Source organism: Eutrigla gurnardus (assembly GCF_963514095.1).
Source record: "Eutrigla gurnardus genome assembly, chromosome: 11".
NCBI classification, from domain to species: Eukaryota; Metazoa; Chordata; class Actinopteri; order Perciformes; family Triglidae; genus Eutrigla; species Eutrigla gurnardus.
The window spans coordinates 6361220-6381282 of NC_139925.1; the positions used below are offsets into that span (position 1 = coordinate 6361220).

The 20063-nt window shown below is 45.9% G+C and overlaps 1 protein-coding gene across 3 annotated transcripts in view; it reads left to right on the plus strand.

The window, feature by feature from the left end:
* The window catches only part of macrod2 (mono-ADP ribosylhydrolase 2), a 382263-nt gene that overhangs the window by 289425 nt on the left and 72775 nt on the right, over positions 1-20063 (plus strand). For all 3 annotated transcript variants that reach the window (XM_084021577.1, XM_084021576.1, XM_084021578.1), the window contains exons 7-8: positions 1142-1172; positions 11607-11680. In XM_084021577.1, the coding sequence (XP_083877703.1) occupies positions 1142-1172; positions 11607-11680 (105 nt within the window). The remainder of the gene's footprint in view (positions 1-1141; positions 1173-11606; positions 11681-20063) is intronic.

Sequence of the window (20063 nt, forward strand, 5' to 3'; positions counted from 1 at the left end):
AATGTGAAATAGGGAAGCTTACAGCGAGGCCTATGCATCATAATATATTTCCTCACAGAACTAAAGAATAATGAAACTATTTCCAGCTATGAAGCCGTGCTTGAATAATACGTCTGCTGCAAAGTGCTACAAAGCAAAAACTATTACAAGGTGGTTACTTTTTATAATCTTCTTGGAAAAGACAGCCATAAATATATGTAGGCCTCTGCTTCAATATGTATAAATATATTCTGATTCCCTGCATGACTGTTTTGTTTTGTGTCTCTCTGTGTGTCCCCAGACACCTCGGCGGTTGATGGGATATTATTGATTCCCATCTATTGATTCAAATGTGGCAACAATGCTTTTGTGGGTTTTTGTCTTTTAGTTTGCTCATCATTTGGAATAAATGCACTGAAACGCCTCCTGCTGCGATGCCCTTGTTGTTACTGGGAGCCAGCTGAGTTTGCATCAACTTTACATCAAATGAAAGCTGTCTGTCTAGCTGTCTCACTTCCTCCATCGATAGGCTGAAACTGCATTTAATGTGTCGGGCTGTAGACCGGCGATTATTAGTCCAGCGTGCTCTATGTACCTTTTTTAGATTCGCATGAGTCTGATCCACCGTCCCCTCAACAACATATGCAAACGACCACTGTTATGCACATCAAGTGGAGGCATTAAGTACTAATGGGCCATCGTGATCGTGGGTGCAACAGTGCATGATAGGATTTCAAACAGTCCAACAGCCTCTTTAACGCAGCGGCGTGATCGTGATAATCAATCTAATGTGTGCGTGTGTGTGTGTGTGTGTGTGTGTGTGTGTGTGTTCAAGTCCAGAATTGAATGTGCCTGTTTTGGGGAAGTTAAGAAGAGATAAGTGCACTGTGTGGGTCTGTGTCTATATGCTTTCCAACGCGCCTCTGCTGTAGCATTGTGGGGATTTGCCCAAATGGCCTCTAAATTGCTCCTTTTGGGAATGAACCAGTGATGCAGTAGAGTTTAAAACAGCAACACACATAGGTAAACAGTAGACGCGCTAGAGTTTAATGCCGATGTGGTGCTCGTGCTTGCACATATTGATAAGCCTGACTGCTGTTTTCTCACATTTTTTTTGTGTGAATGTGCTCTGACGGCTATTTCTCTGTCTTTTCCTGCACAGGCCTTCCCATGTATATCCACAGGCATCTATGGTAAGTTTATTCTCTCTTATTTGGTTTCATTGACTTTGCCCTTCTATATATATATATACACAGCATATTGCTTTACATGCATGTTTTCATAACAATCTGCAGTCAGTCACGCAGCAGTAGCTCCGTCCGTAGGGACTCGGCTTTGGGAACCAGATGGGTAGCAAATCCCAGATGGACCAAGTATGGAGTGTGGAGACGTGCCAGTTCACTTCCCGGGCACTTGAGCAAGGCACTGAACTCTTAACGGCTCAGACCCGTCATTCAGACATCTCTCCGACAACATGAATTCCCCCCCCAAGGGGACAAGTGAGATATGTTATATAATATGAAATCCTGCCTCGAGGGGAGGTGGGAACAGGCGTCGTCTTTGAAGCAGAATACAGTGTTGGGAGATTTCACCTTACGCTATGTTTTACAAAGACACGAGCGAGTAGAAGGTGAACAAAATGTAGAGCCTGAACAATGCCTGCGCTCCCTCGGGGGGGGCCGGGCCTGATGTACAGCGAGGCATCGCTGGCAAAGAGCTGGTGTGCTAATTAGACTTAAACAAAGTCACATTGAAAACATGCCAAACCCGGAGATACAAACAGGCTTTGAAGTCACGACGGAACGGCTGGAGTTTATGTAATATCATAAGCTGCTACTTTCCCCGAAAATAAATCATTACTTCCTCACCGTCCCGACGACAGTTTATGCCGTCCCAAGCTCTGATAACCACAGTGGGTGCCAAATACGTACGGATTAATAAACATGGTAATTTCCATTTGTTGTCACTAACAAAGTCTGCAGAAATACAGCCGCCCGACTCACTGGTTCACTCCCCATGCTGCCTATTTAGTGGAGCGCGGTTCCTTTGCCATTATTTAAATGACAGGCCGGTGTGAACCAGTAAGCGTTAAACCTGACCAGGGATCTGTAATTGTTGGGGCAGTCCACTGGTGAGAGTCGTTAGGCGCTCTGATCACTCTCCACGATCGTATTACAGCCACGGAAACGAAGGCAGTTTTACAAGACCAGGTGGTCCCTCTAGTTCAAACCCCGTTCCCACAAGCTGTGCACATATACTGTATATACACGGATGATGGTGCACCTGGGCTTCTCAAACACCAGCTCATTCCACCATATTACATTTACATTTAGGGCATTTAGCAGACGCTTCTGTACAAAGGGACTTACAATAAAGAAACCACAACATATCATTGCAGATAAAGGTCCTCGTCTGAGTAAAGTAGTAGCTGTTCAGCAAGTATACCTTAAGAACAACAGTGCTATGATTAAAGCGCTGTAGGTAAGAACATAGAAGGGCTTTTTTGGGGGGAGAGGGGGTGTTAGTGGGTCATGCTATGCAGAGTCGAGGTGAAGTCTTAACAGGTGAGTCTTGAGCCTTTTTTGGAAGATGGCAAATGACTCTGCTGTCCTGACATTGGTCGGGAGTTCGTTCCACCACTGAGGACCAGAACAGAGAAGAGTCTGGACTTTGCTGAGCGACATTTGTTTGATTTCAGTGATGGTGGTACCAGCCGGCCAGCTGAAGTAGAGGAGCCAAGTGCTCGCTTCGGGGTGTGTGGTTTGACCAGTGTTTGAAGGTAGACGGGTGCTATTCCATTGATGGCCTTGAAGGCCAGTGTCATCGTCTTGAATTGGATGCAACAGGGAGGTCACGGAGGAGGGGGGTCACATGGAAGAATTTGGGTAGATTGAAGACATTTTCACCATAAACATCATGAATCATGAATGATTTACATCTCCATCATCAGTGAAGGAGCTGAAGGCGATAATCAGAGATGATGTGATCCACCTCGAACACGCTGGAAAAACAAGTCAGATAGAAGGTGTTCTGTTCAGATCCTTGACCATTCATATACGGTTAAGAGTTTCTTTCCTGTGCCGTTGACATGATATTTATTACACATTTATTAGGCTTTGCACATTTGTTTAATGTTATAAATAATTTATAAGCATCATAAAAGCCTCTTTGCAAGCATCTGGTTTTCTTTCTGAAATGTCAGAACACAGTTATGCAGTTTCCATCCATCCGTCTTCCTCGTTCATCAACCCTGTACTCTGCCTAACTGGCAGCTGTCACTGAAAACATCAACATGCACGTACAGCCAATCACTGATTATAGACTCTGACAAAAATGCTTATTAAACCAGACAAAAAGCAGAGTCACTTCCCTTGAACTGTTTGTTTTTCCCTCCCCAGTTTCGGGGGGGAAAAAATCATCTACCACATTATTAACACCCAGGGTGCTGAAAAAAAACAACAAATAGCTAATTATGATGCATTTCAGTTCAACAAAGCGTCCATTTACTCAACACAGACTGAAGACCATACAGCTGCAGGTCCATTCGTTAAAAACATCCAGTCGGCTGATAGTCCGAGCGGTCATGCATCTGGCTATACAGCGTGTGTGTGTGTGTGTGTGTGTGTGCTAAAGAGAGCCTTCAGGCTTATAAATCGCTATATATTTATAATTATACTGTGTGCTGGATAGAAGAACTCTCCCCTCATGGGATACCAAACATTTTCCAACCATCACTTTTTGTAATCCACAGTTATTTTGCATATCCAACTCCCCATAATTTATGTTCTCGCCATCGCTGTTTGTCTGCTGTCTACGCACGTATCTCCAAATACCCAAGTGTTGATGATAAGAAGGGTGAAGGTTGTGAGTTCTTTCAGCCGGTATTTCTGTAAAATGCATTCCCTCGTTTCATATTTACCCGTCTTGGGTGGGAAAACTTGACAGCACGTTTCTGCATGAATCTGAAGGTGTTGCATGTTTGCCAGCACAAAACGTAGTGAGTATCAGAATCAGTCGTCACTTCCATTCATTTAGCCCAAAATCCTTGTTAAATGTTAAATGTTCTTTACTATCTGGAGAGCAGCATACAAACCCCTCAATCCTGAGACTTATTTCACTTGTAAGAGGGTGACTTGTTAGTGTCTGACTCGTTAGTGTTGAAATTGAAGTGACTGACTCGTTAGTGACTGACTCGTTAGTGACTGACTCGTGAGTGTCTGACTCGTTAGTGTCTGGCTCGTTAGTGTCTGACTCGTTAGTGTCTGGCTCGTTAGTGTCTGACTTGTAAGTGACTGAGTCGTTAGTGACTGACTCGTTAGTGTCTGACTCGTTGGTGTCTGGCTCGTTAGTGTCTGACTTGTAAGTGACTGGCAGACTAAGCAAATCCTCAGTTAATTAACTCATAATATGGACGGAACAAAAACAATAATTAGTATCCCTTCTAAAAAGTTAAAATAAATGTAACTTTTAACGAACATTTAACTCATTCCTGAAAAGGTGTTACAATTAGAGACAGACATTTAAGACATGTTACCAAAGACACTTTACACAGTTAAAATAATCCTAGAAATCAACACAGTAAAAACACATTAAAATGATGGTGATGGATACAAACAGACCTATTTCCAGACTAAATGCCAGCAGGATGGAGAGGGTCACTGGAAGTTCTGCAGGTCGTTGACGAGGCCGTTGCTCGTTGCCGTTCACTCCGGCGCCCCGTCTGCGTTGCCGGTAGGAGCCCGTCGTAGCGCTCCACCAGCGGCCCCTCACATCAAAGGGGGGGGGAGCTCGCAGCAGAGGGGGGATTAAACAGCCTGTTCAATAAATGGCTTAGCGCTTAGCGCTTCCCATAACTGCATTTCCACAGAACAATACGGCTGATTAAGACTGAAGATCGTCACACAGCAGAGGGCAAATAGAGGAGGGACTGAAAGGAGCTACAGAGCGTTTCTTCCGTAGGACTCCTCCCCGTTGCCCCCCTCGAGTCCTGCCATGTTCTGAAAGGGGGGCCCTGCTCTCCTGTCAGGCGTTTTGACATGTTCTCTACATTTCAGATAACCTTTAAGGTCAACTTCCATTCCAGCGACGTAAACAAAAGCCTTTTTTGTGTGAAAGGCACATCTTCCCGATATCTCTCTCGTTCCCTCTGTGTCTGTAGAAAACACAGAGATAAAGTTGTATACGTGCACCTGCATGCACCCAGGTACCAGCTTCACTCTGGCATTGTTGTCGGGGAAACAAATCCTGTGACAGCGGAGGAATGAAGAACCGGTTATCCGTGGCCTTAGCGGCGAGGAGAAATAGATTTGTCGGGAGAGCTAATGCTAATTGACACTCTCTCTCACGCCTCCATAGTCCAGGAGACTCGAGTCACCGCTGACAGACGACGTCAGGACGCGGAGTCGGCTGGGTGTAGCAAGGGTGTGTGCTGGGAAAAAGAAAAATGAGGGCTCACAGCGCTCTGACAGTCCAATCCCTCAGTCCGGCCCATTAGCCACAACCGAATTTCTGCACGGAGAGTGTGTCGGAGGTAACACCCGTAAACAAACCGGAGCCCACCGTGGGCCACGGGGTCGCCCAGCATGCTAGAGGTTATTAAGTGCTACTCCTGTTTGCGCATCAATCACAGCCACGCGACCTGAGGCTTAAATGGATTATTCCTCCCTCCAAAAGAGGAGACACCTCTCAATGTCTCACGAGATCAGTGCCGAGAGTCCAACGACCTCGACTTAGAGGGGTCGCGCGCTCTTTTTGTATACGTTCTCTCATCCCTCGTAGCCACTTTCTCTCGCCTCACATGTCTGTCTTTCACACACAAGGCTGAGACACTTGCTCAAGCAATGCCACGTATGTAAAAATCAAGGTGCATTGTGGGCAATAGCCTTGTGGAGAACACATATAAGCCGCCTTTTCCAAAAAAAGAATCGCTAAAGCGAGGATGTGATGTTAAGTCTGCATTTATGACCCCATTAAAACAATCAGGGGGCCCAGTAACGTGCCGTCGCCACCACCACCACTACCACCACCACCGCTCAAGACCAATATCTCCCCGCCTGCTGCTCGCCCTCCACCTTTGGCTCCTCGTTCTCTGTGACGGATCTGCAGATTGTTGACGGAGGAGGTTTTTTATTTTTTGCACAGACTGGTGGCTGTGGGAGATATGCGGATGTAATATGTAATCCACCCAAGCTCTACTGGTATGTCCACACTGCCATTCTGCCGCACTGTCCAGATCAAAGGTGTCAAGCGGCTAAGATCCCTCCCCCTCCCCCCCTCCAGCCAGCATCAACTCTGGCTCTCTTCATCCCTGTCCAGGATTAGGAAGGTTGGAGACTTTCATGGCACCTTATCTCTCGACAGTGATGGCTTCCTGCTAGCTTGCCAGAGATGGCCTGGGCAAGCCTCCCCCCCCAAACCCCACACCCCTTCTCTTAAAACCTAGGGTTTACTACAGGGAGCTTAGCCCAGCTGGGTTGGGAATTTCAAGGTACATAGCAGCAATGTGCTGTATCAGTGGGCAGCAGAGTGTGTGCTCAGAGGGAGCAGGAGCTTCGTAGCCCATTTAACTGCAGTCACACACTGTGCATAGTACTCAACAATAGCTTTGCTCTACCATGTTCATGGATGATAAGCCAAATGTAAAAAAAAAAAAAAAAAAGTCTTCCAACCCACCGGACAAAAAGATTTGGAAACTTGGTTGAGCGTTAAACTTTTTGCAAATGAAAAAACCCTCTTTTTTTATTTATTTACTTTTTTTTAAAGTGAAATGTCAGGTGTTAATTTTAGCATGTAGGACAAAGCGTGGCATCACCTATATGGAACGTTTCCAAGGAAGGTCATCATCTGTGCCACGGAGGCTGCTCCCTTTCTTCATACCTCTTTTTGCTGCCTGTCTTCTTCACACACGGCCAAACCTCCCATCGCTCTTTGTCTCTGTCTCCTTCTGCGGGGCTGCAAAGTCGGTCATGGTCACAGCCCCGCCGCGTCCCAGCGTCGGGCCGGAGAGCAGCTCCGGGCCATTTGACACCCACGCTTTGGCGTCTCGAGCCCCGGGGCGCTACTCTGTCCTCCACCCCCGGTCACCTCACCTCTCCTCTGGGCCCTGATGGGGTGACAACCCTCTTTCCCCCTCCCCTCCCTCCCCTTTCCAGATGAACACACAGGACCGCTGCCCTCAACTAGAGCAGCCCTCCACTGTGCCGCACTTAATGATTCCCTCCTGCTGCCAAAACCACAATCAACTCATCTACTTTATATTATATTGCACTTAAGTGATTCCGTCCTGTCTGTCTGTTATAATAAAGGTCTTTGGAGGCAGCCATCGGACTCTCTGGGCGCTATCAATATTTCATTAAGGGGGATATGTCTTTGTAAAGACAATATTTCAAAGATGTTTCCAGGCAATAGTTGTAAAAAGACGCTAAATCTTTCTTAAAGACCGTTCCAAACCAGATAAACATGGGCATTTTATGTTTCTGCCGTGTTTTTTATTTTATTTTCTGTAGCAGATTTCCTACCTTTACATTTTCAACACCTGTGGTGAATTTACGAGTGCCAGATACCTCAGCCCTCAGGCCATATCCCGCTTCAAGGTAGACAGCTCATCAAAATGAATGACGAGCTCTGAGACATGAACTTGACCAACCACAACTGAAGGGTAGCAAAGTGGGACCAAACATACGGTTCTTCCCCCTGGGGAGGAGGAGGGGGGGGCCGGGAAATGTATTTTTTCCAGAATTCAGTCAGCATGTGTTTATCAAACCTGGCCCATCTATTCTTGCAAAAGAAAACAAACTACGTGCTGAAAGAAAAATAAATGATAAAGCCCTAAAATAACAGCAGGTTGTGGTAACCTCTCCGCAGTATAAGCTCAGTCAGGAAAAACAAAACTGGTGTGGTCTGCACTATATGCCTACATACCCATATATTTGCAAACAAAGAATGGGAATGCATCATAGCGCAGACTTGTGCTCCTTCTCACTCCGTCTCACCAGAACAAAAAACACCTTAGCTGCACAAGTTTGTTGTGAAAGTTCACTCTGTGGATATGAAAGAGTTGCCATGCTGGCAAAAGAGAGCTTCTTCTTCTTAAAGCAAACATCCCCCCTAAAGCAGAGTTTATATTATTCTCCCCTCGTTATAGTATATATATCTTTGAAAATGAGCTTTTTCCAGAGTCTGTGATGTAAACTGGGAGCCGTTTCATTATGAATTAAGAGATTACATGCAGTGGGTTTCCTCCGATTTCTAGCTTTTGTATGAAATACATAAAAAACATATTCCTGGAAAGTCACCCGCGGCCCTCACAAGTGTTCATAGGTGTTTTACATATGCCAGAGAAAAAGGCATCAGAGACTCTGTCTCTCAGTTGCATCAGAGATTAGAGTTGGCTCTCTCTTTTTTTTTTTTTCACATTAACAAAAGGTCCTCCTTCCCCGAGATCATAGGAATAAAATATTTGAATTCCGTTTTAAGATGAATCTTCCCTTTGGCTTAACTCACTGGGCTGAAGTGGAGACATGAATGGGAAAAAAATGAACATTTAAATTAAAAGGAAGTGAAACCCGGTCGTCTTTTTTTTTTTAAATTGTGGCTTAAAGTGACGAAATGATCGGAAGAACACAAACCGTAAAAAGAGCTGAGTGTTTATCTGTCTTAACTCCATTCTCCTTGGTCACCGACACACATTTGTTGTGGGCTCAGAACTCATAACTACCGTCAACATGACGGCGTGTGCTATGCAAATGTTATGTAAGCGCGCTGTGCCATCGTAACCCTTTGTCTACATACGGAACGTGCCATTGTCTCCCCCCCCCCCCCTCCCTCCCTCTCTGTCTGGATGCTGCACTCTGCCTGGTGATGAAGTAGAGGAGCCTTCAGCAGAAATAACACTGCACCACCTGAGTCCTCATCAGCGGCGCTGCGCTGCACACATCCCATCAGCGCGTCTCACTAAGACAAATCTCCCCGAGCCGGTTCATATTCCCCAGCATGGGAGAGAGCCGGGGACCCTGGAGGGACCCCACCATCACTGCACCCTGACGCCAGCTCTACACCTCCTGACAGATTAGCTTTCACCGACCCCCTCCTTCCACCCTTCCACCCTTCCACACAAGCAAACGGAGCAGAGGGGGAATGAGAAGGGAGGTGTTGAGGGCAGAAGATGTTGAAGTAAAAACCAGACTTTATTCATTTTGAGCTTATAAAAGAAGTCGGCCCACTCAATCCTTTTGCCTTAACATCAGCCGTTTTGAACTCCCTCTGAAGCGGGCAAGGCTGCGGCCGAGAGATGTGATTATTCAGGGTTGTTTCATTGTTTTGTTTTTTTCAAAGCATCTAAAGATACTTGGCCGAGCTGAACAGGGACGACGGGAGGAGAGGGAAAGGTAGCAGATGCTGTGAAGGAGACGAACGATGAGACTCAAACTACTGCTGTTGACCTTGGGGCCGTTGATGTTCCTGTTGAGACTCGTATCTTGTGGCCGACTGCCCCAAGCTGCTCCGACCCCCTTTTTTTTTTTCATAAAGCTTTCCATCAAACTCACTTTATGTCATCTTTGTTCCAACGCTTATTTACATCTATCATTCTACCTTCCCTGGTTCTGCAGCTTCACCTCTCTCCCTCCCTCCATTCAGCCCCGCTATGATTAATAGGCAGCGCTCTTAAATCAATAGAGCATTTGTAGAAACTCCACTCTGAATAGATTAAATGAACTCAAAGCCGTCCACCCACTGCTTGTGACCGCAATGTCCTAATATGACTGAGAGCTGTTTTTATCTCTCTAAGGAGCACAAGGCAGTTGTTGACTTTTTCTTAATAATAATTTGCTTTATTTCATTTGTTTACGTGCAAACTTCCCTGACACCTCTCCCGTTGTGCGTGCCTAAACAGCTGCTCTGTTCTCCGTGGATCTATCCTCCTCAGCTTCCTCTCCTGCACATCTGTTTGCCTCCACGGCGGTGTGAGTCAGAGGCGTCGCTACACCTGCATATACGTGTGAGGGGGAAACATTTCTTGTCTTTTTTTTTATTTTAAAGGAAACATCGCCAGACAAAGTGATATCACTGAAAAGGTTAAGTGTGTTTTGGGAGACAAGAGGAGTCAGGTGACCTGCAAACGGATTCGGCATGCAGGATTAGGTTTCCCAACACAGAGCTCTGGGGGCAGCTTTTGAAGGGCAGGAGCCGTGAACGGAGGGGCCCCCGTGCACTGTCTGCAGACGGCGGCTAACAGAGCCGTTGGAAGCAGACTGGCTGTCACTGGGCCTGGCTGGTATGCAGCTCACATCTCGCCCTCCACCCAGGGCTTGAACAAGAGCTCGGCTAGAGCACTCCAAGCTCCTCGGAGTAACTCAGCCACTCCTGTCTGAGTGAGAGAGATACATCAACTGTCGTCAGACAGGTGAGAGTGGTCAAGGCAGTTGATTGAACTCAGCATCTACTGGATAGTTATTGAGAGGCTTTGACAGCGAGTGGTCTGAGATGAGAGCATCCGGGGGGAAATGTAAGGCTCGTTTCTTTTGCGGCTTTTCATTTCTCTTTACATCTACCTGAAAGGGTAGGGGGGTCGTCGGAGTACTTGTAAGCCTGTTTCGTAGGTCAGAGAGTGTTACAGCCGCGTCAATGACCCGGGAAAAGAGAAATATTTCAGGATATGGCCCATGCAATAACCAACGGGCTACAACTGTGGCGTGGTCCTTGTATGGGTTGATGTGGGATGAAATTGAGGTCGAGACCTCTATCGTAAGAGGGAGACAGTGGCTGCTGCAACCTGTGGTCCCTTATGGAGGTCAGGGGTTATAATAGGGAAGAGTGTTGGGTTTAAAAAAAAAAATGGGCCATGTTTGCTTGTCGGCTTCATACTTCACACGAGGCTTTTGAATAAAACTGCTTCTGTCAAGTTTTGAGACGGGTGCAGAAGATCGAACTCAACTGCAATTACTTTGAGACGAAGACGACTGAAACCCCACTCTGTGACAGAGCAGAGGACTGTCAGCGCTTTTAGTAATGGCTTATATACTCTCCAGCTGTAGCCCGGGGGGGGGTTGTAAGTCAATAGCTCGCACTAAGTGTTGGGTCTTGGGAAGTTCTCTCCACTGGCAGCGAAGGATGTTGAGATCAGCATCCAGAGTCCTCGCTCAGCTGGCCTTATTACGAATCCGTGTGTTCAGATCGATGTGTTGTAACACATTGTTGGGGCTCCTCTGCAGCCGTAATTAAAAACACGCTAGCTAGCCACATTGCTTCTTAGCTACACTAGCTTTATGTTCTGGGAAACTGAGTGATGTTGTGTTGAACGAGCACAAATCTATCTGTATTTCCCCCTAAAGACACAAATCAATTCTGTCTGATGTGGTAGTAATGTTTCTTTATATATATATATAGTTTGCATTCACGCTCTCTGTATGTCTATATGTGTTTTCTCATCACTGTGAATGTGCCAACAGTTTATCAGACAGCTGGTCTCATCTAGCAGAGACAAGCAGCATGTGCTGCTTTCCATTGATTTAGGAGAAATGCTGGAGATATCGGTTTGTTTGTCTGTTCGCCTGTCTGTTTTGGTCTCCCTCTCGCATCTGCATGTTGGATACAACTGCTGTTGACACTGTTTTTTTCTCTCTCTCTAGGTTTTCCGAATGAGCCCGCAGCTGACATCGCTCTGAACACGGTGAAGAGCTGGATCGAAGAGAATCCGGATAAGGTAGGATGACACGGCAGGGCGATGCATATTCAAAAAGCAACGGCTGTCAATCCGGAAGCTGTCGGGTTTTGTTCTCTCGCCGCGAGCGGAGATGATTGGACCACAGCGGAAACACGGAGCGCTAATTATCCGTCATCTCCGCATCGGGCCAACATCTCATCCACCTGCCCGCTTGATCGGCCAGTCAGTCGGTGGTCTGAACGCGTATCGAATTAAAAGCCAGTCTGAGACTAATCAGGCCCGTAAATGGTCTGCTGCCTGTTTAATTGGCCCACGGTGGGAAAGCTACAAACCCAGAAGAACGTAAACACATCAGATGAAATCATCTGAAATTGGTTTTGTGTTAAATTCATTACGGCGACGGCTTCCGAGGAGCGAAGGGCTGGAGTCGGCTGGAAATCAAGTTTGCTGTCGTATTCACACGGACAGAGAAGTTGGCGATGGAAACGTTGGAGCTCAGGCTCATTGAAATGTGTGAGAAAAAAAAAGTACAAACTTGGAATCTAGGACAGAAAATAGTGGGGAAGATATAATAAAGCAACATAAACGCATGAATAAACTGAACATCACGAAGAGACTGTGGGAGGATGGAATCTGAAAACAACCTCAGCTGAAGTTTGAGGATTTGACCAAACATTACAGTCTAATTATCCGTTCAATGAGAAAAACAAATACTGTGCTACTTTGCAAAGCTCCATATTGATCGACAGTGTTTGGCCTTGATGTTGGAATAGAACTGATTATATCACTTGACGCAGAAATGATGTCATTGTGTGCTAAAACCAGTATAAAACCTTTACATGTAGTCAAAGGGCCAAATTAAAGCTTAGACTCATTTCTATGCAAGCAATTATGAGTTTGTTAAGAACTCAAGGCTTCAACAGCACCTTTATTATATGTGACATGCATTAAAGTGTGTATTTGTCTTCTATGTATATCTCCACGAAGAGTTTGATGGAATGATTTCGTCCAGTTGTCAGGAGGGAGTCGCTTTGTGAGTGATAGTAACCTCCGGGGGTCATCTCTCGTTTCCCCGCGTCTGGTTATACCTGTCACTGTGGATTGAGGTGTTTTATAAAGCTTTATACAGCTTGATGTGTTCGCAGCATCCCTCGCCTGGTGTTCACAGGAATGAAATCCTTTGCAGTCGACGTGCTACGTTTGCGCCACTTGTTTTTTGCTCAGGGGAATCCGTCCGTGAGCGTAAAGAAGGTTTTACATCTCTTATGGCTCGCTGTGAATAACGGGCCAAAGCCCACGTTTGTGGTTGTGTTGTTCCACATCCGGGGGAGTGCTGCTCACAGAGCTGAGGCCACGCCGCTGCACATGAGAGACGACTTTGCGAATCGTTGAGTGATAGCTGTCTTCCGCCGTGGTGGTAGATCAAGCGGAAAATATTGCAAATCGCGGAGAGAGGGCCAGACGTCTGTGGAGGCCTCCCTGAAAGTTTGGCAAAGCTCTCCGCGAAGCACGGGCGGCAGGATCTTCAGCTCTATCTAGACCAAGAGATGCGTAAGCTTTTAACGAGATCAGAGAGAATAAAGTGAAACATTTTTACCCAGAAGCACAGCAGTATTACACTGGAAAGACTTCCAATCAGAGCGCGGAACAACATGCACCCAAGCAGCAGGTCTTCACCCTCCAATTTTCAAATCATTCACCGTGGCCTGGTGGGTAGCTGCTCCTGCTGCATCCCCAAACAGATCTCTAAAAAGGATATGTGGTTTGGTTTTTTTTCAAAGTAATCATGTCAGTTTAGTTTCTACCAGTCAGAAATGGGGATTTGAAGCAGAATTCAAATGAATGTCTAACGGAATTACAGAATGCCTGAAGGAACAGCATGACTTCCTTCCTGTTAGCTGCTTTAGCGTTGCTTTGCACATTAAGTGTTGAGATGAATGGCGCCTGCTTTGCCTGATATGTTTAGAAAAGCGATTCATCACCGCGGCATTCGCTCGATTGACACACCCGGCGTCGACTTGATGGATAACTGACATGATTCTGTTTCGGGCTTAGCGTCGGCTCGCGGGGAAATTATCAGCCTTCCACCGAGCTTACAGTCTGCGAATACAGAGGAGTGGAAAGCCTCCAGCGTGCTTGTACAATATTGTGCGGCTGCGTGTTGTCATACACATCATTCATTCTCCGTCTTCAAAGGCTGAGAGAGAGATCACAATGGCGTACCGTCTCACAAGTTGTATCGCCGATAGCGACGAGCTTTCCGAAGAATGAGAAGGTCTGAGTGCCATTTTTAATCTGCCGTTGGAACAATAGGCCTCGATTGCGCCGCTCGCTCACCTCCAGCTCTGAGCTGAGCTCGACCCCCCCGACGAGCATGTGTTGTGGGGGGGGGGGGGGGGGGCGTCCGTAGAGATGAGTCATTTCAGGGCCACGATAAGGGCCTCTGCTTTGGGGAAGATACTGCGCTATTGTGTCTGAATTTCAGTACAATGGGCTGGCTGAGGATCTGACACACGGGGAAGGCAGATTTTATGAATACCTCATTCTGCAGCTCTCCCCTTCTGTGTCCTAAGCCCCTCCCCTGAACATTAATATCTGAACGTCATCCATCACACACATCTCAAGTTGCTAATCGGACTGTTTCAAAACACGATACTGTATGAGTATTTCTACACTGCTACTCTACATTGCTACTTTTACATAAAGGAGCAAACTGTGAGATTATTGATTGCAGATTGTAACTAAATACCGCTCAGCTCACCCCTCCCTTTCCAAGTGTGTCAAAGAGCTGCAATGGCAACGTTCAGGTAACGTTAAAAAATGTGAAAGGCCCCGTCTAGAGCCAGTGTTTGATTTGTCCCTTCTGGGTTACTGTAGAAACGCAGCAGTGCAACATGTTGGACTCTATAAAGAAGACCCAACTCCGTATGAAGCTCATTCCAAGGTAACCAGAGCACGATGAGTTTATACACTTAAACATAGTGTGAATGTTATATGACCATATCTACCAATAGACTCCCCTAAATCCTACACACTGCTCCTTTAAGCAGAAATAGGAGTATTTCCTGGTTATATTTCTGTTTATAAAGTTGAGATACTGGACATGTTTGTCAGGTTGTAGTCACACACACACACACACACACACACACAAACAGAGCAATCGGACTGTAATTGTCCCCTGATTACATCAAATAGCAGAGGACTTTGTGTGGACACTGTGTGTGATTTTGTGTGTGTGTGTGTGTGTGTGTGTGTGTGTGTGTGTGTGTGTGTGTGTGTGTGTGCGAGACAGAGGAAGAAAAAGAGCACACTGCGTTGATTGATTAGCAGTGAGTTTATCTCTCAGGCCAGCACACTGTAGCCCTGATGTACTCGCCAGCACACAATGCCAGCGTGAAATTCACTCTTAAAAGCATCTGGACTTCCATTGTGGAAGAATGAACATGAGCATCACTGTGGTCAAGGAGAGCACATCCTTTAATCTAGAGGGGACCTGAGTGCAGGAATGATCCTTCAGATCACAATAGATGAAAGAATAAGGAAGGCCAGGCTGCTTTCCTGTATCCCCCCCCCCCCCCACACACACACACACACAACTAAGTAAAATGGAACATTTGTGTCTGTGTACGGTCGACCAGAAGGCTGTAATTTCGTCAAAAAGGCACGACCTGTTCTCCGTTTGTTATTTCCTCCCGCTCACGGCACACCACGTCCCTCTGCTCGTCTGGCTCCTGGTTGATTTCTCATTTTCACATCTAATTTGGTTTAATTTGGGCTCACATAGGTTTAATCTGCAGATGAAAAACTTGGTCTGACACTTTATTTGGCCGCCGCTGATGTGCTCGGGATGGCCGGGGCTTTTTTTTTTTTTTTTTTTTATTAATGAAGCTTCCGGAGGTCCCAGCAGCCCCCCGGCATTACACACACTGTCTGAACACTTGAGACAGATTGGGAGTTTCGTAATAAGCTCCGCTGCACTGCTCTGGACCAAACTGATGTGTAGAGATTTCACCTTTCAACATCGCTCTGCTTTGAAGTTTCTGTATTAAGCGCTCCTCTATGCTGATGACGCCTCCCAAAACAGGTGTTTAAATCCCCCCCCCCTCCCCCGTTCTGTGAATGATCTGTTTACCTTTTAGTAGCATTCGTCATTTAGGACACCTGACGATAAATCCCATCTCCAAGCCAGGGCCGGAGACTTAACGGTGATTTGTGACAAATGTCAAGAGACTGTTAGGAATCGGTGTGTTTTGTATGATTGCGTTTTTCCATGTGAATGTATATCGGTTAAGGAGGCCCGCTGGGTTTTCGACAGATGGAGCAATAACACGAGGCGTTCATTGTCAGTCAGCTGAATGGAATGGATGCTTTCCGTTATCATGGCGATATTTTTCCGCTTCACCTTTTTTTGTAAAATGTGAATTACATATGTGTGTATTGTGAGCAGCCTTATCAAACAGGCATAGGCTGAGAACAAAAAGAAAATAACCCACATGTGCTCCTTGTGCTTGTTTATCCCCGTCTTTACACGGTGGTTCAAATGATGAGCCTCAGAGAACACAAAGAGAGTCAAAGTCCCGACTCTTTGTTCCAGCTAGCAGCTCAGCTCCATTAGCCTTGTTCTCAATGGGTTTCTTTCATCAGTCTTTGTAAAAGGAGGCGTAATAATTTACCATATTGTGATGTCTTCTACTGTAAAGGACAGTGCAATCTGAGCACGTCCATTACAAGCAAAATAAAAGCGAGTATTTCTTAGTGTTCAACAACATGCCTGCTGAGGATGTACGCCGACAACCTGCTCATGTTTCTGGTGAATCTGATCCGAGGTTCTCCCACAGTCAACTGAAAAATGTGGACTACATCTGGGACCAGTGTGTGGACTACCTGGGCACTGAGAGATGACATGTAGTCCAATAAAAGGATCTCTAGAAACCATTGAATCTGGTCATTTTTTCTGACCCATGAGACTCCAACTATTCTGTTCATTATAGACTAATCTGTCAAGTAGTTTCTTGATTAATCAATTAACCATTTGATCGAAAATCGACAGATAAATATAGCAATCAAAAATATACTTTCTTATTATTTAGCAAAAAAGAGCAGGAAAGAGTATTTTTCCTTAAATTTGACTTATTCTCAAACTACTTGTTGTTACTCACTAATTACCTCTAGTGACTTGGAGAGTAAATACTGTATATCAGAGATAAACTGGTTATTGTTCTCGCTGCATTTCCATACCATATTGCTTTCTTTTGCTCCAATGCTAATGTGTCTAAATGCCACTTTTCTGCTCCTGTGGTCGGTACACGGTTAGATTGAAATTTGGACAGAAAAACCGTCACTAAATGAAAAAAGCCCTCAATTGAAAATCACTTTGAGGGGCGAAATCTACCGGAACAGATGCTAACACTAAGCGGGGTCTGTACTTCGGCTCACTCGACCGCTGCATCGCCTCATGGTGTTTTTATTGTCGAGCATCCAGTGAAAAGACTTTTTGTCAAAGCGTCGCATCTGCGGCCGAGAGAGGCACAAATTTGCTCCGCGCATGCCTGGAGGAACGCCGCCGTGCCGCTGATGGTTTGTACGACTGGCATGGTGTTCAAAGGCAGCGCTGGTCTTTTGAAGTCCATGTCTAGGCCTGGTTTGCTGTGACGGAGAGCATCAGGGAGATGCGGCCCAGATCGTGGAGGCGAGAGCATGACTAAACCCTGGATCTGCGTACTGTACTGTGTCGTGAGGATGGAGACGCACAGTTTGACCCGAGATCGGAGGTATCCTCTCCTCAGCCTCGCTGTCAAACACCTGCTGCGTTGGCCTGAGAAAAGCTTTGGAGAGAGAGTGTGAATGCCTTATTAGTTTTCTCTGTCAGATAATTACTTTTCTGGCACCAGCGCTAATGCATGCCATGTAGCCTAATACATTAGTAGCAGCCATTTGGCCCAAGGCGGTAGAATGGGGATTTTATGGCTTTTATGATCTGAGGATTTTATTATCTGGCACACTCCGGATAATATGATGTGTGCTCTTTGATTTCCCTGACCTCAGGTTGGTATAGTTAAATACTACTAGTTTCAGTGTTTAAGTAGATTTGAGATGATATGGATCCAATTTCTGAAATGACAAGTTTTTTTTTCTTAAATGTTTAACTTTTTAAGCACTTTTTGTTATCTGCAGAAGGGGAAAGGAGTTTTTGATGAAGCGCTCCTGCCGTCAAAGATTAAAAAAAAAAAAAAAAAAAGCTTGATCACAAGCAGTGAAAGTTACAGTATTAATGTTTATCTGAATGGTTTGATTGAGTATCTTGCCTCCTCTGCACAAATGGGGATTAAGCCTGTCATCTCTCTATCTTGTCCAAAGACCAAAGGTGTTGCTCTACTCCCGGTAATTGCAGAACGTTAACTTTATTCTCTGATGGAAGGTGACTTTGAGTCTTCTGTTGTGAATATTGAATGCTCCCGATAAGAATAAATAAACTCATAGGATTGATTTTATCTCTCTCAGAAATAAAAAAAATCATGGAAACGCTGTTTTGTGAATTTGCTAACGCTTTGATTAAATCCTCAATAAGAAAGAAAAACATAAGAAATATAATCTAACTTTTCGGCTAATATACACCGCTGCTATTATGTAAAACATATTTCTTTTTGGTGAGAAAAGTCCTGGATGTTTTAATTGTTGGAAGCGGATATCTCCTCCATGTCCAGGTGCGTCTCGTACACACCGAGCCCACCAATAAACACAGTCCGCTGCACTCTTAACACATGGACGCCGAGATACGATGCCCTCCGAGTCCGGCTCTCTCCGTTCCTGCAGATACCGTGGTAGTCCCACCTCCGTGCTCGCCGCGCCGGAACAGGCTATCTTAATGACATGCTAATTGATTTAGTGCGGCGCAGATAGCGGTAGGCTGGCACGCCGTGATAAAGCAAGAGCGGGTCGAGCCATCGGTTCAGGAGAGGACGGGAGCACTCGTCAAACTCTCGACTCCATCGTTCACTTTATTCCACCGCAATTTTACACCGCGGTCCCCGACGCTGAAGCGTGGAGACCTTTACTGCGGAGGTGTGTGTGTGTTCAGAGTGTTTCCTGTAAGCTCTTGTAAGTGCAGGTCATGACCCAGTAAGTTTTAAGACTGCCAACACAAGAAAACAACTCGGCTGCTCATCAGAGCCATTAATTACGGCGTGTATCTGCGGCCTGCAGAGGCAGATAGTGGATGGGGAACATTACGGCCACTCCACTGTCCTCTCACTCACTCGTGCTGATATTACGCCATAAAGTCAAATAACCTTGGTTAGCAGTGCAGGTGTAATGAACTGTAACGGCCGTGTGAGAGTGAGTGGCAGCCGGGAGATCGTTTCCAGTGGATGGATGGAAACGCCCAAAAAACGTTTGACCTGTTGAAACAGTTGCAAGCCCTCTTGTCTCTCAATTACCCAGAATAAAGCGGGTAACTATGATAGATCTAGCAGATCTAGTCCTTAATGGACAAGACAAAGAAAAGTGGATTAACATATTTCACTCATCAGATTCTTGTTTCCCAGCCAGCGTATTATTTCCCAGACACAAGCTTGTGCAATGAATGAGGGGTTTAATAAAGTTTCATTTGAAAAGTTCCAGGAAGAAATAAAGAGGAACAATGGTGACCATCAACGTGGCAACGTACTGCAACATAATGAAAGGAATAACTAAGCAGCATTTGTTCCTGCAGGAGGCCGCTCCTCATGCGGCGGCAGCCTCTTTCACCTCTCACAGTTGGTTGCCATCGGCAACCTCATCAACAAACGTGCTTACAGTGTGAATATTGGGCTGCTGTGCCTGCAAGCGTATCTGTTTCTGTATGGGGAGCACATCTGCAGGACTTCCCGGTGCTGAGGACGTCGGAGGGTTGCATCTCGCTTTCAGAGGGGGGGGTTGGAGAGACCACCGCGGTGATTACTTCAGCTGTTGCCGTGTGATTGCACGGACTCTGGCATGTGATTAAGGGGGAATGGGCCGTATCTCTCGCCATCTCAAAGGGGGATCAAATCAGCCTCAAAGCCTGGCTTCGGGCGCTGGTGCATTTGAAAGTCAATGTTTTATTTCGAAGCATAAATTACTTGATCAGGACACATTTTACCCCCCAAGGTTGTATTCAAATGGAAGGTCTGCCACTTGCCACAGTTAGAGGGGCTCCAATGTTTGCATATGTCATGTCACCCATGTCCCAATCACTTTTTTTTCCCTGCATGAATTAAAAGAAATTGGCAGAATTGAAGATAAACATTTTGCCTGCACCGATGCCTTTTCCCCCTAGATATCCATTCCTACGTCTGCATATAACGAGCTGTTAAACTTTGACATGCTTCTTTTGTGCAGCGGCACACTGAAAGCTATTCAAGTGGAGAGGAAGATGGTCATATCCAGCGATGCCCAATTGATT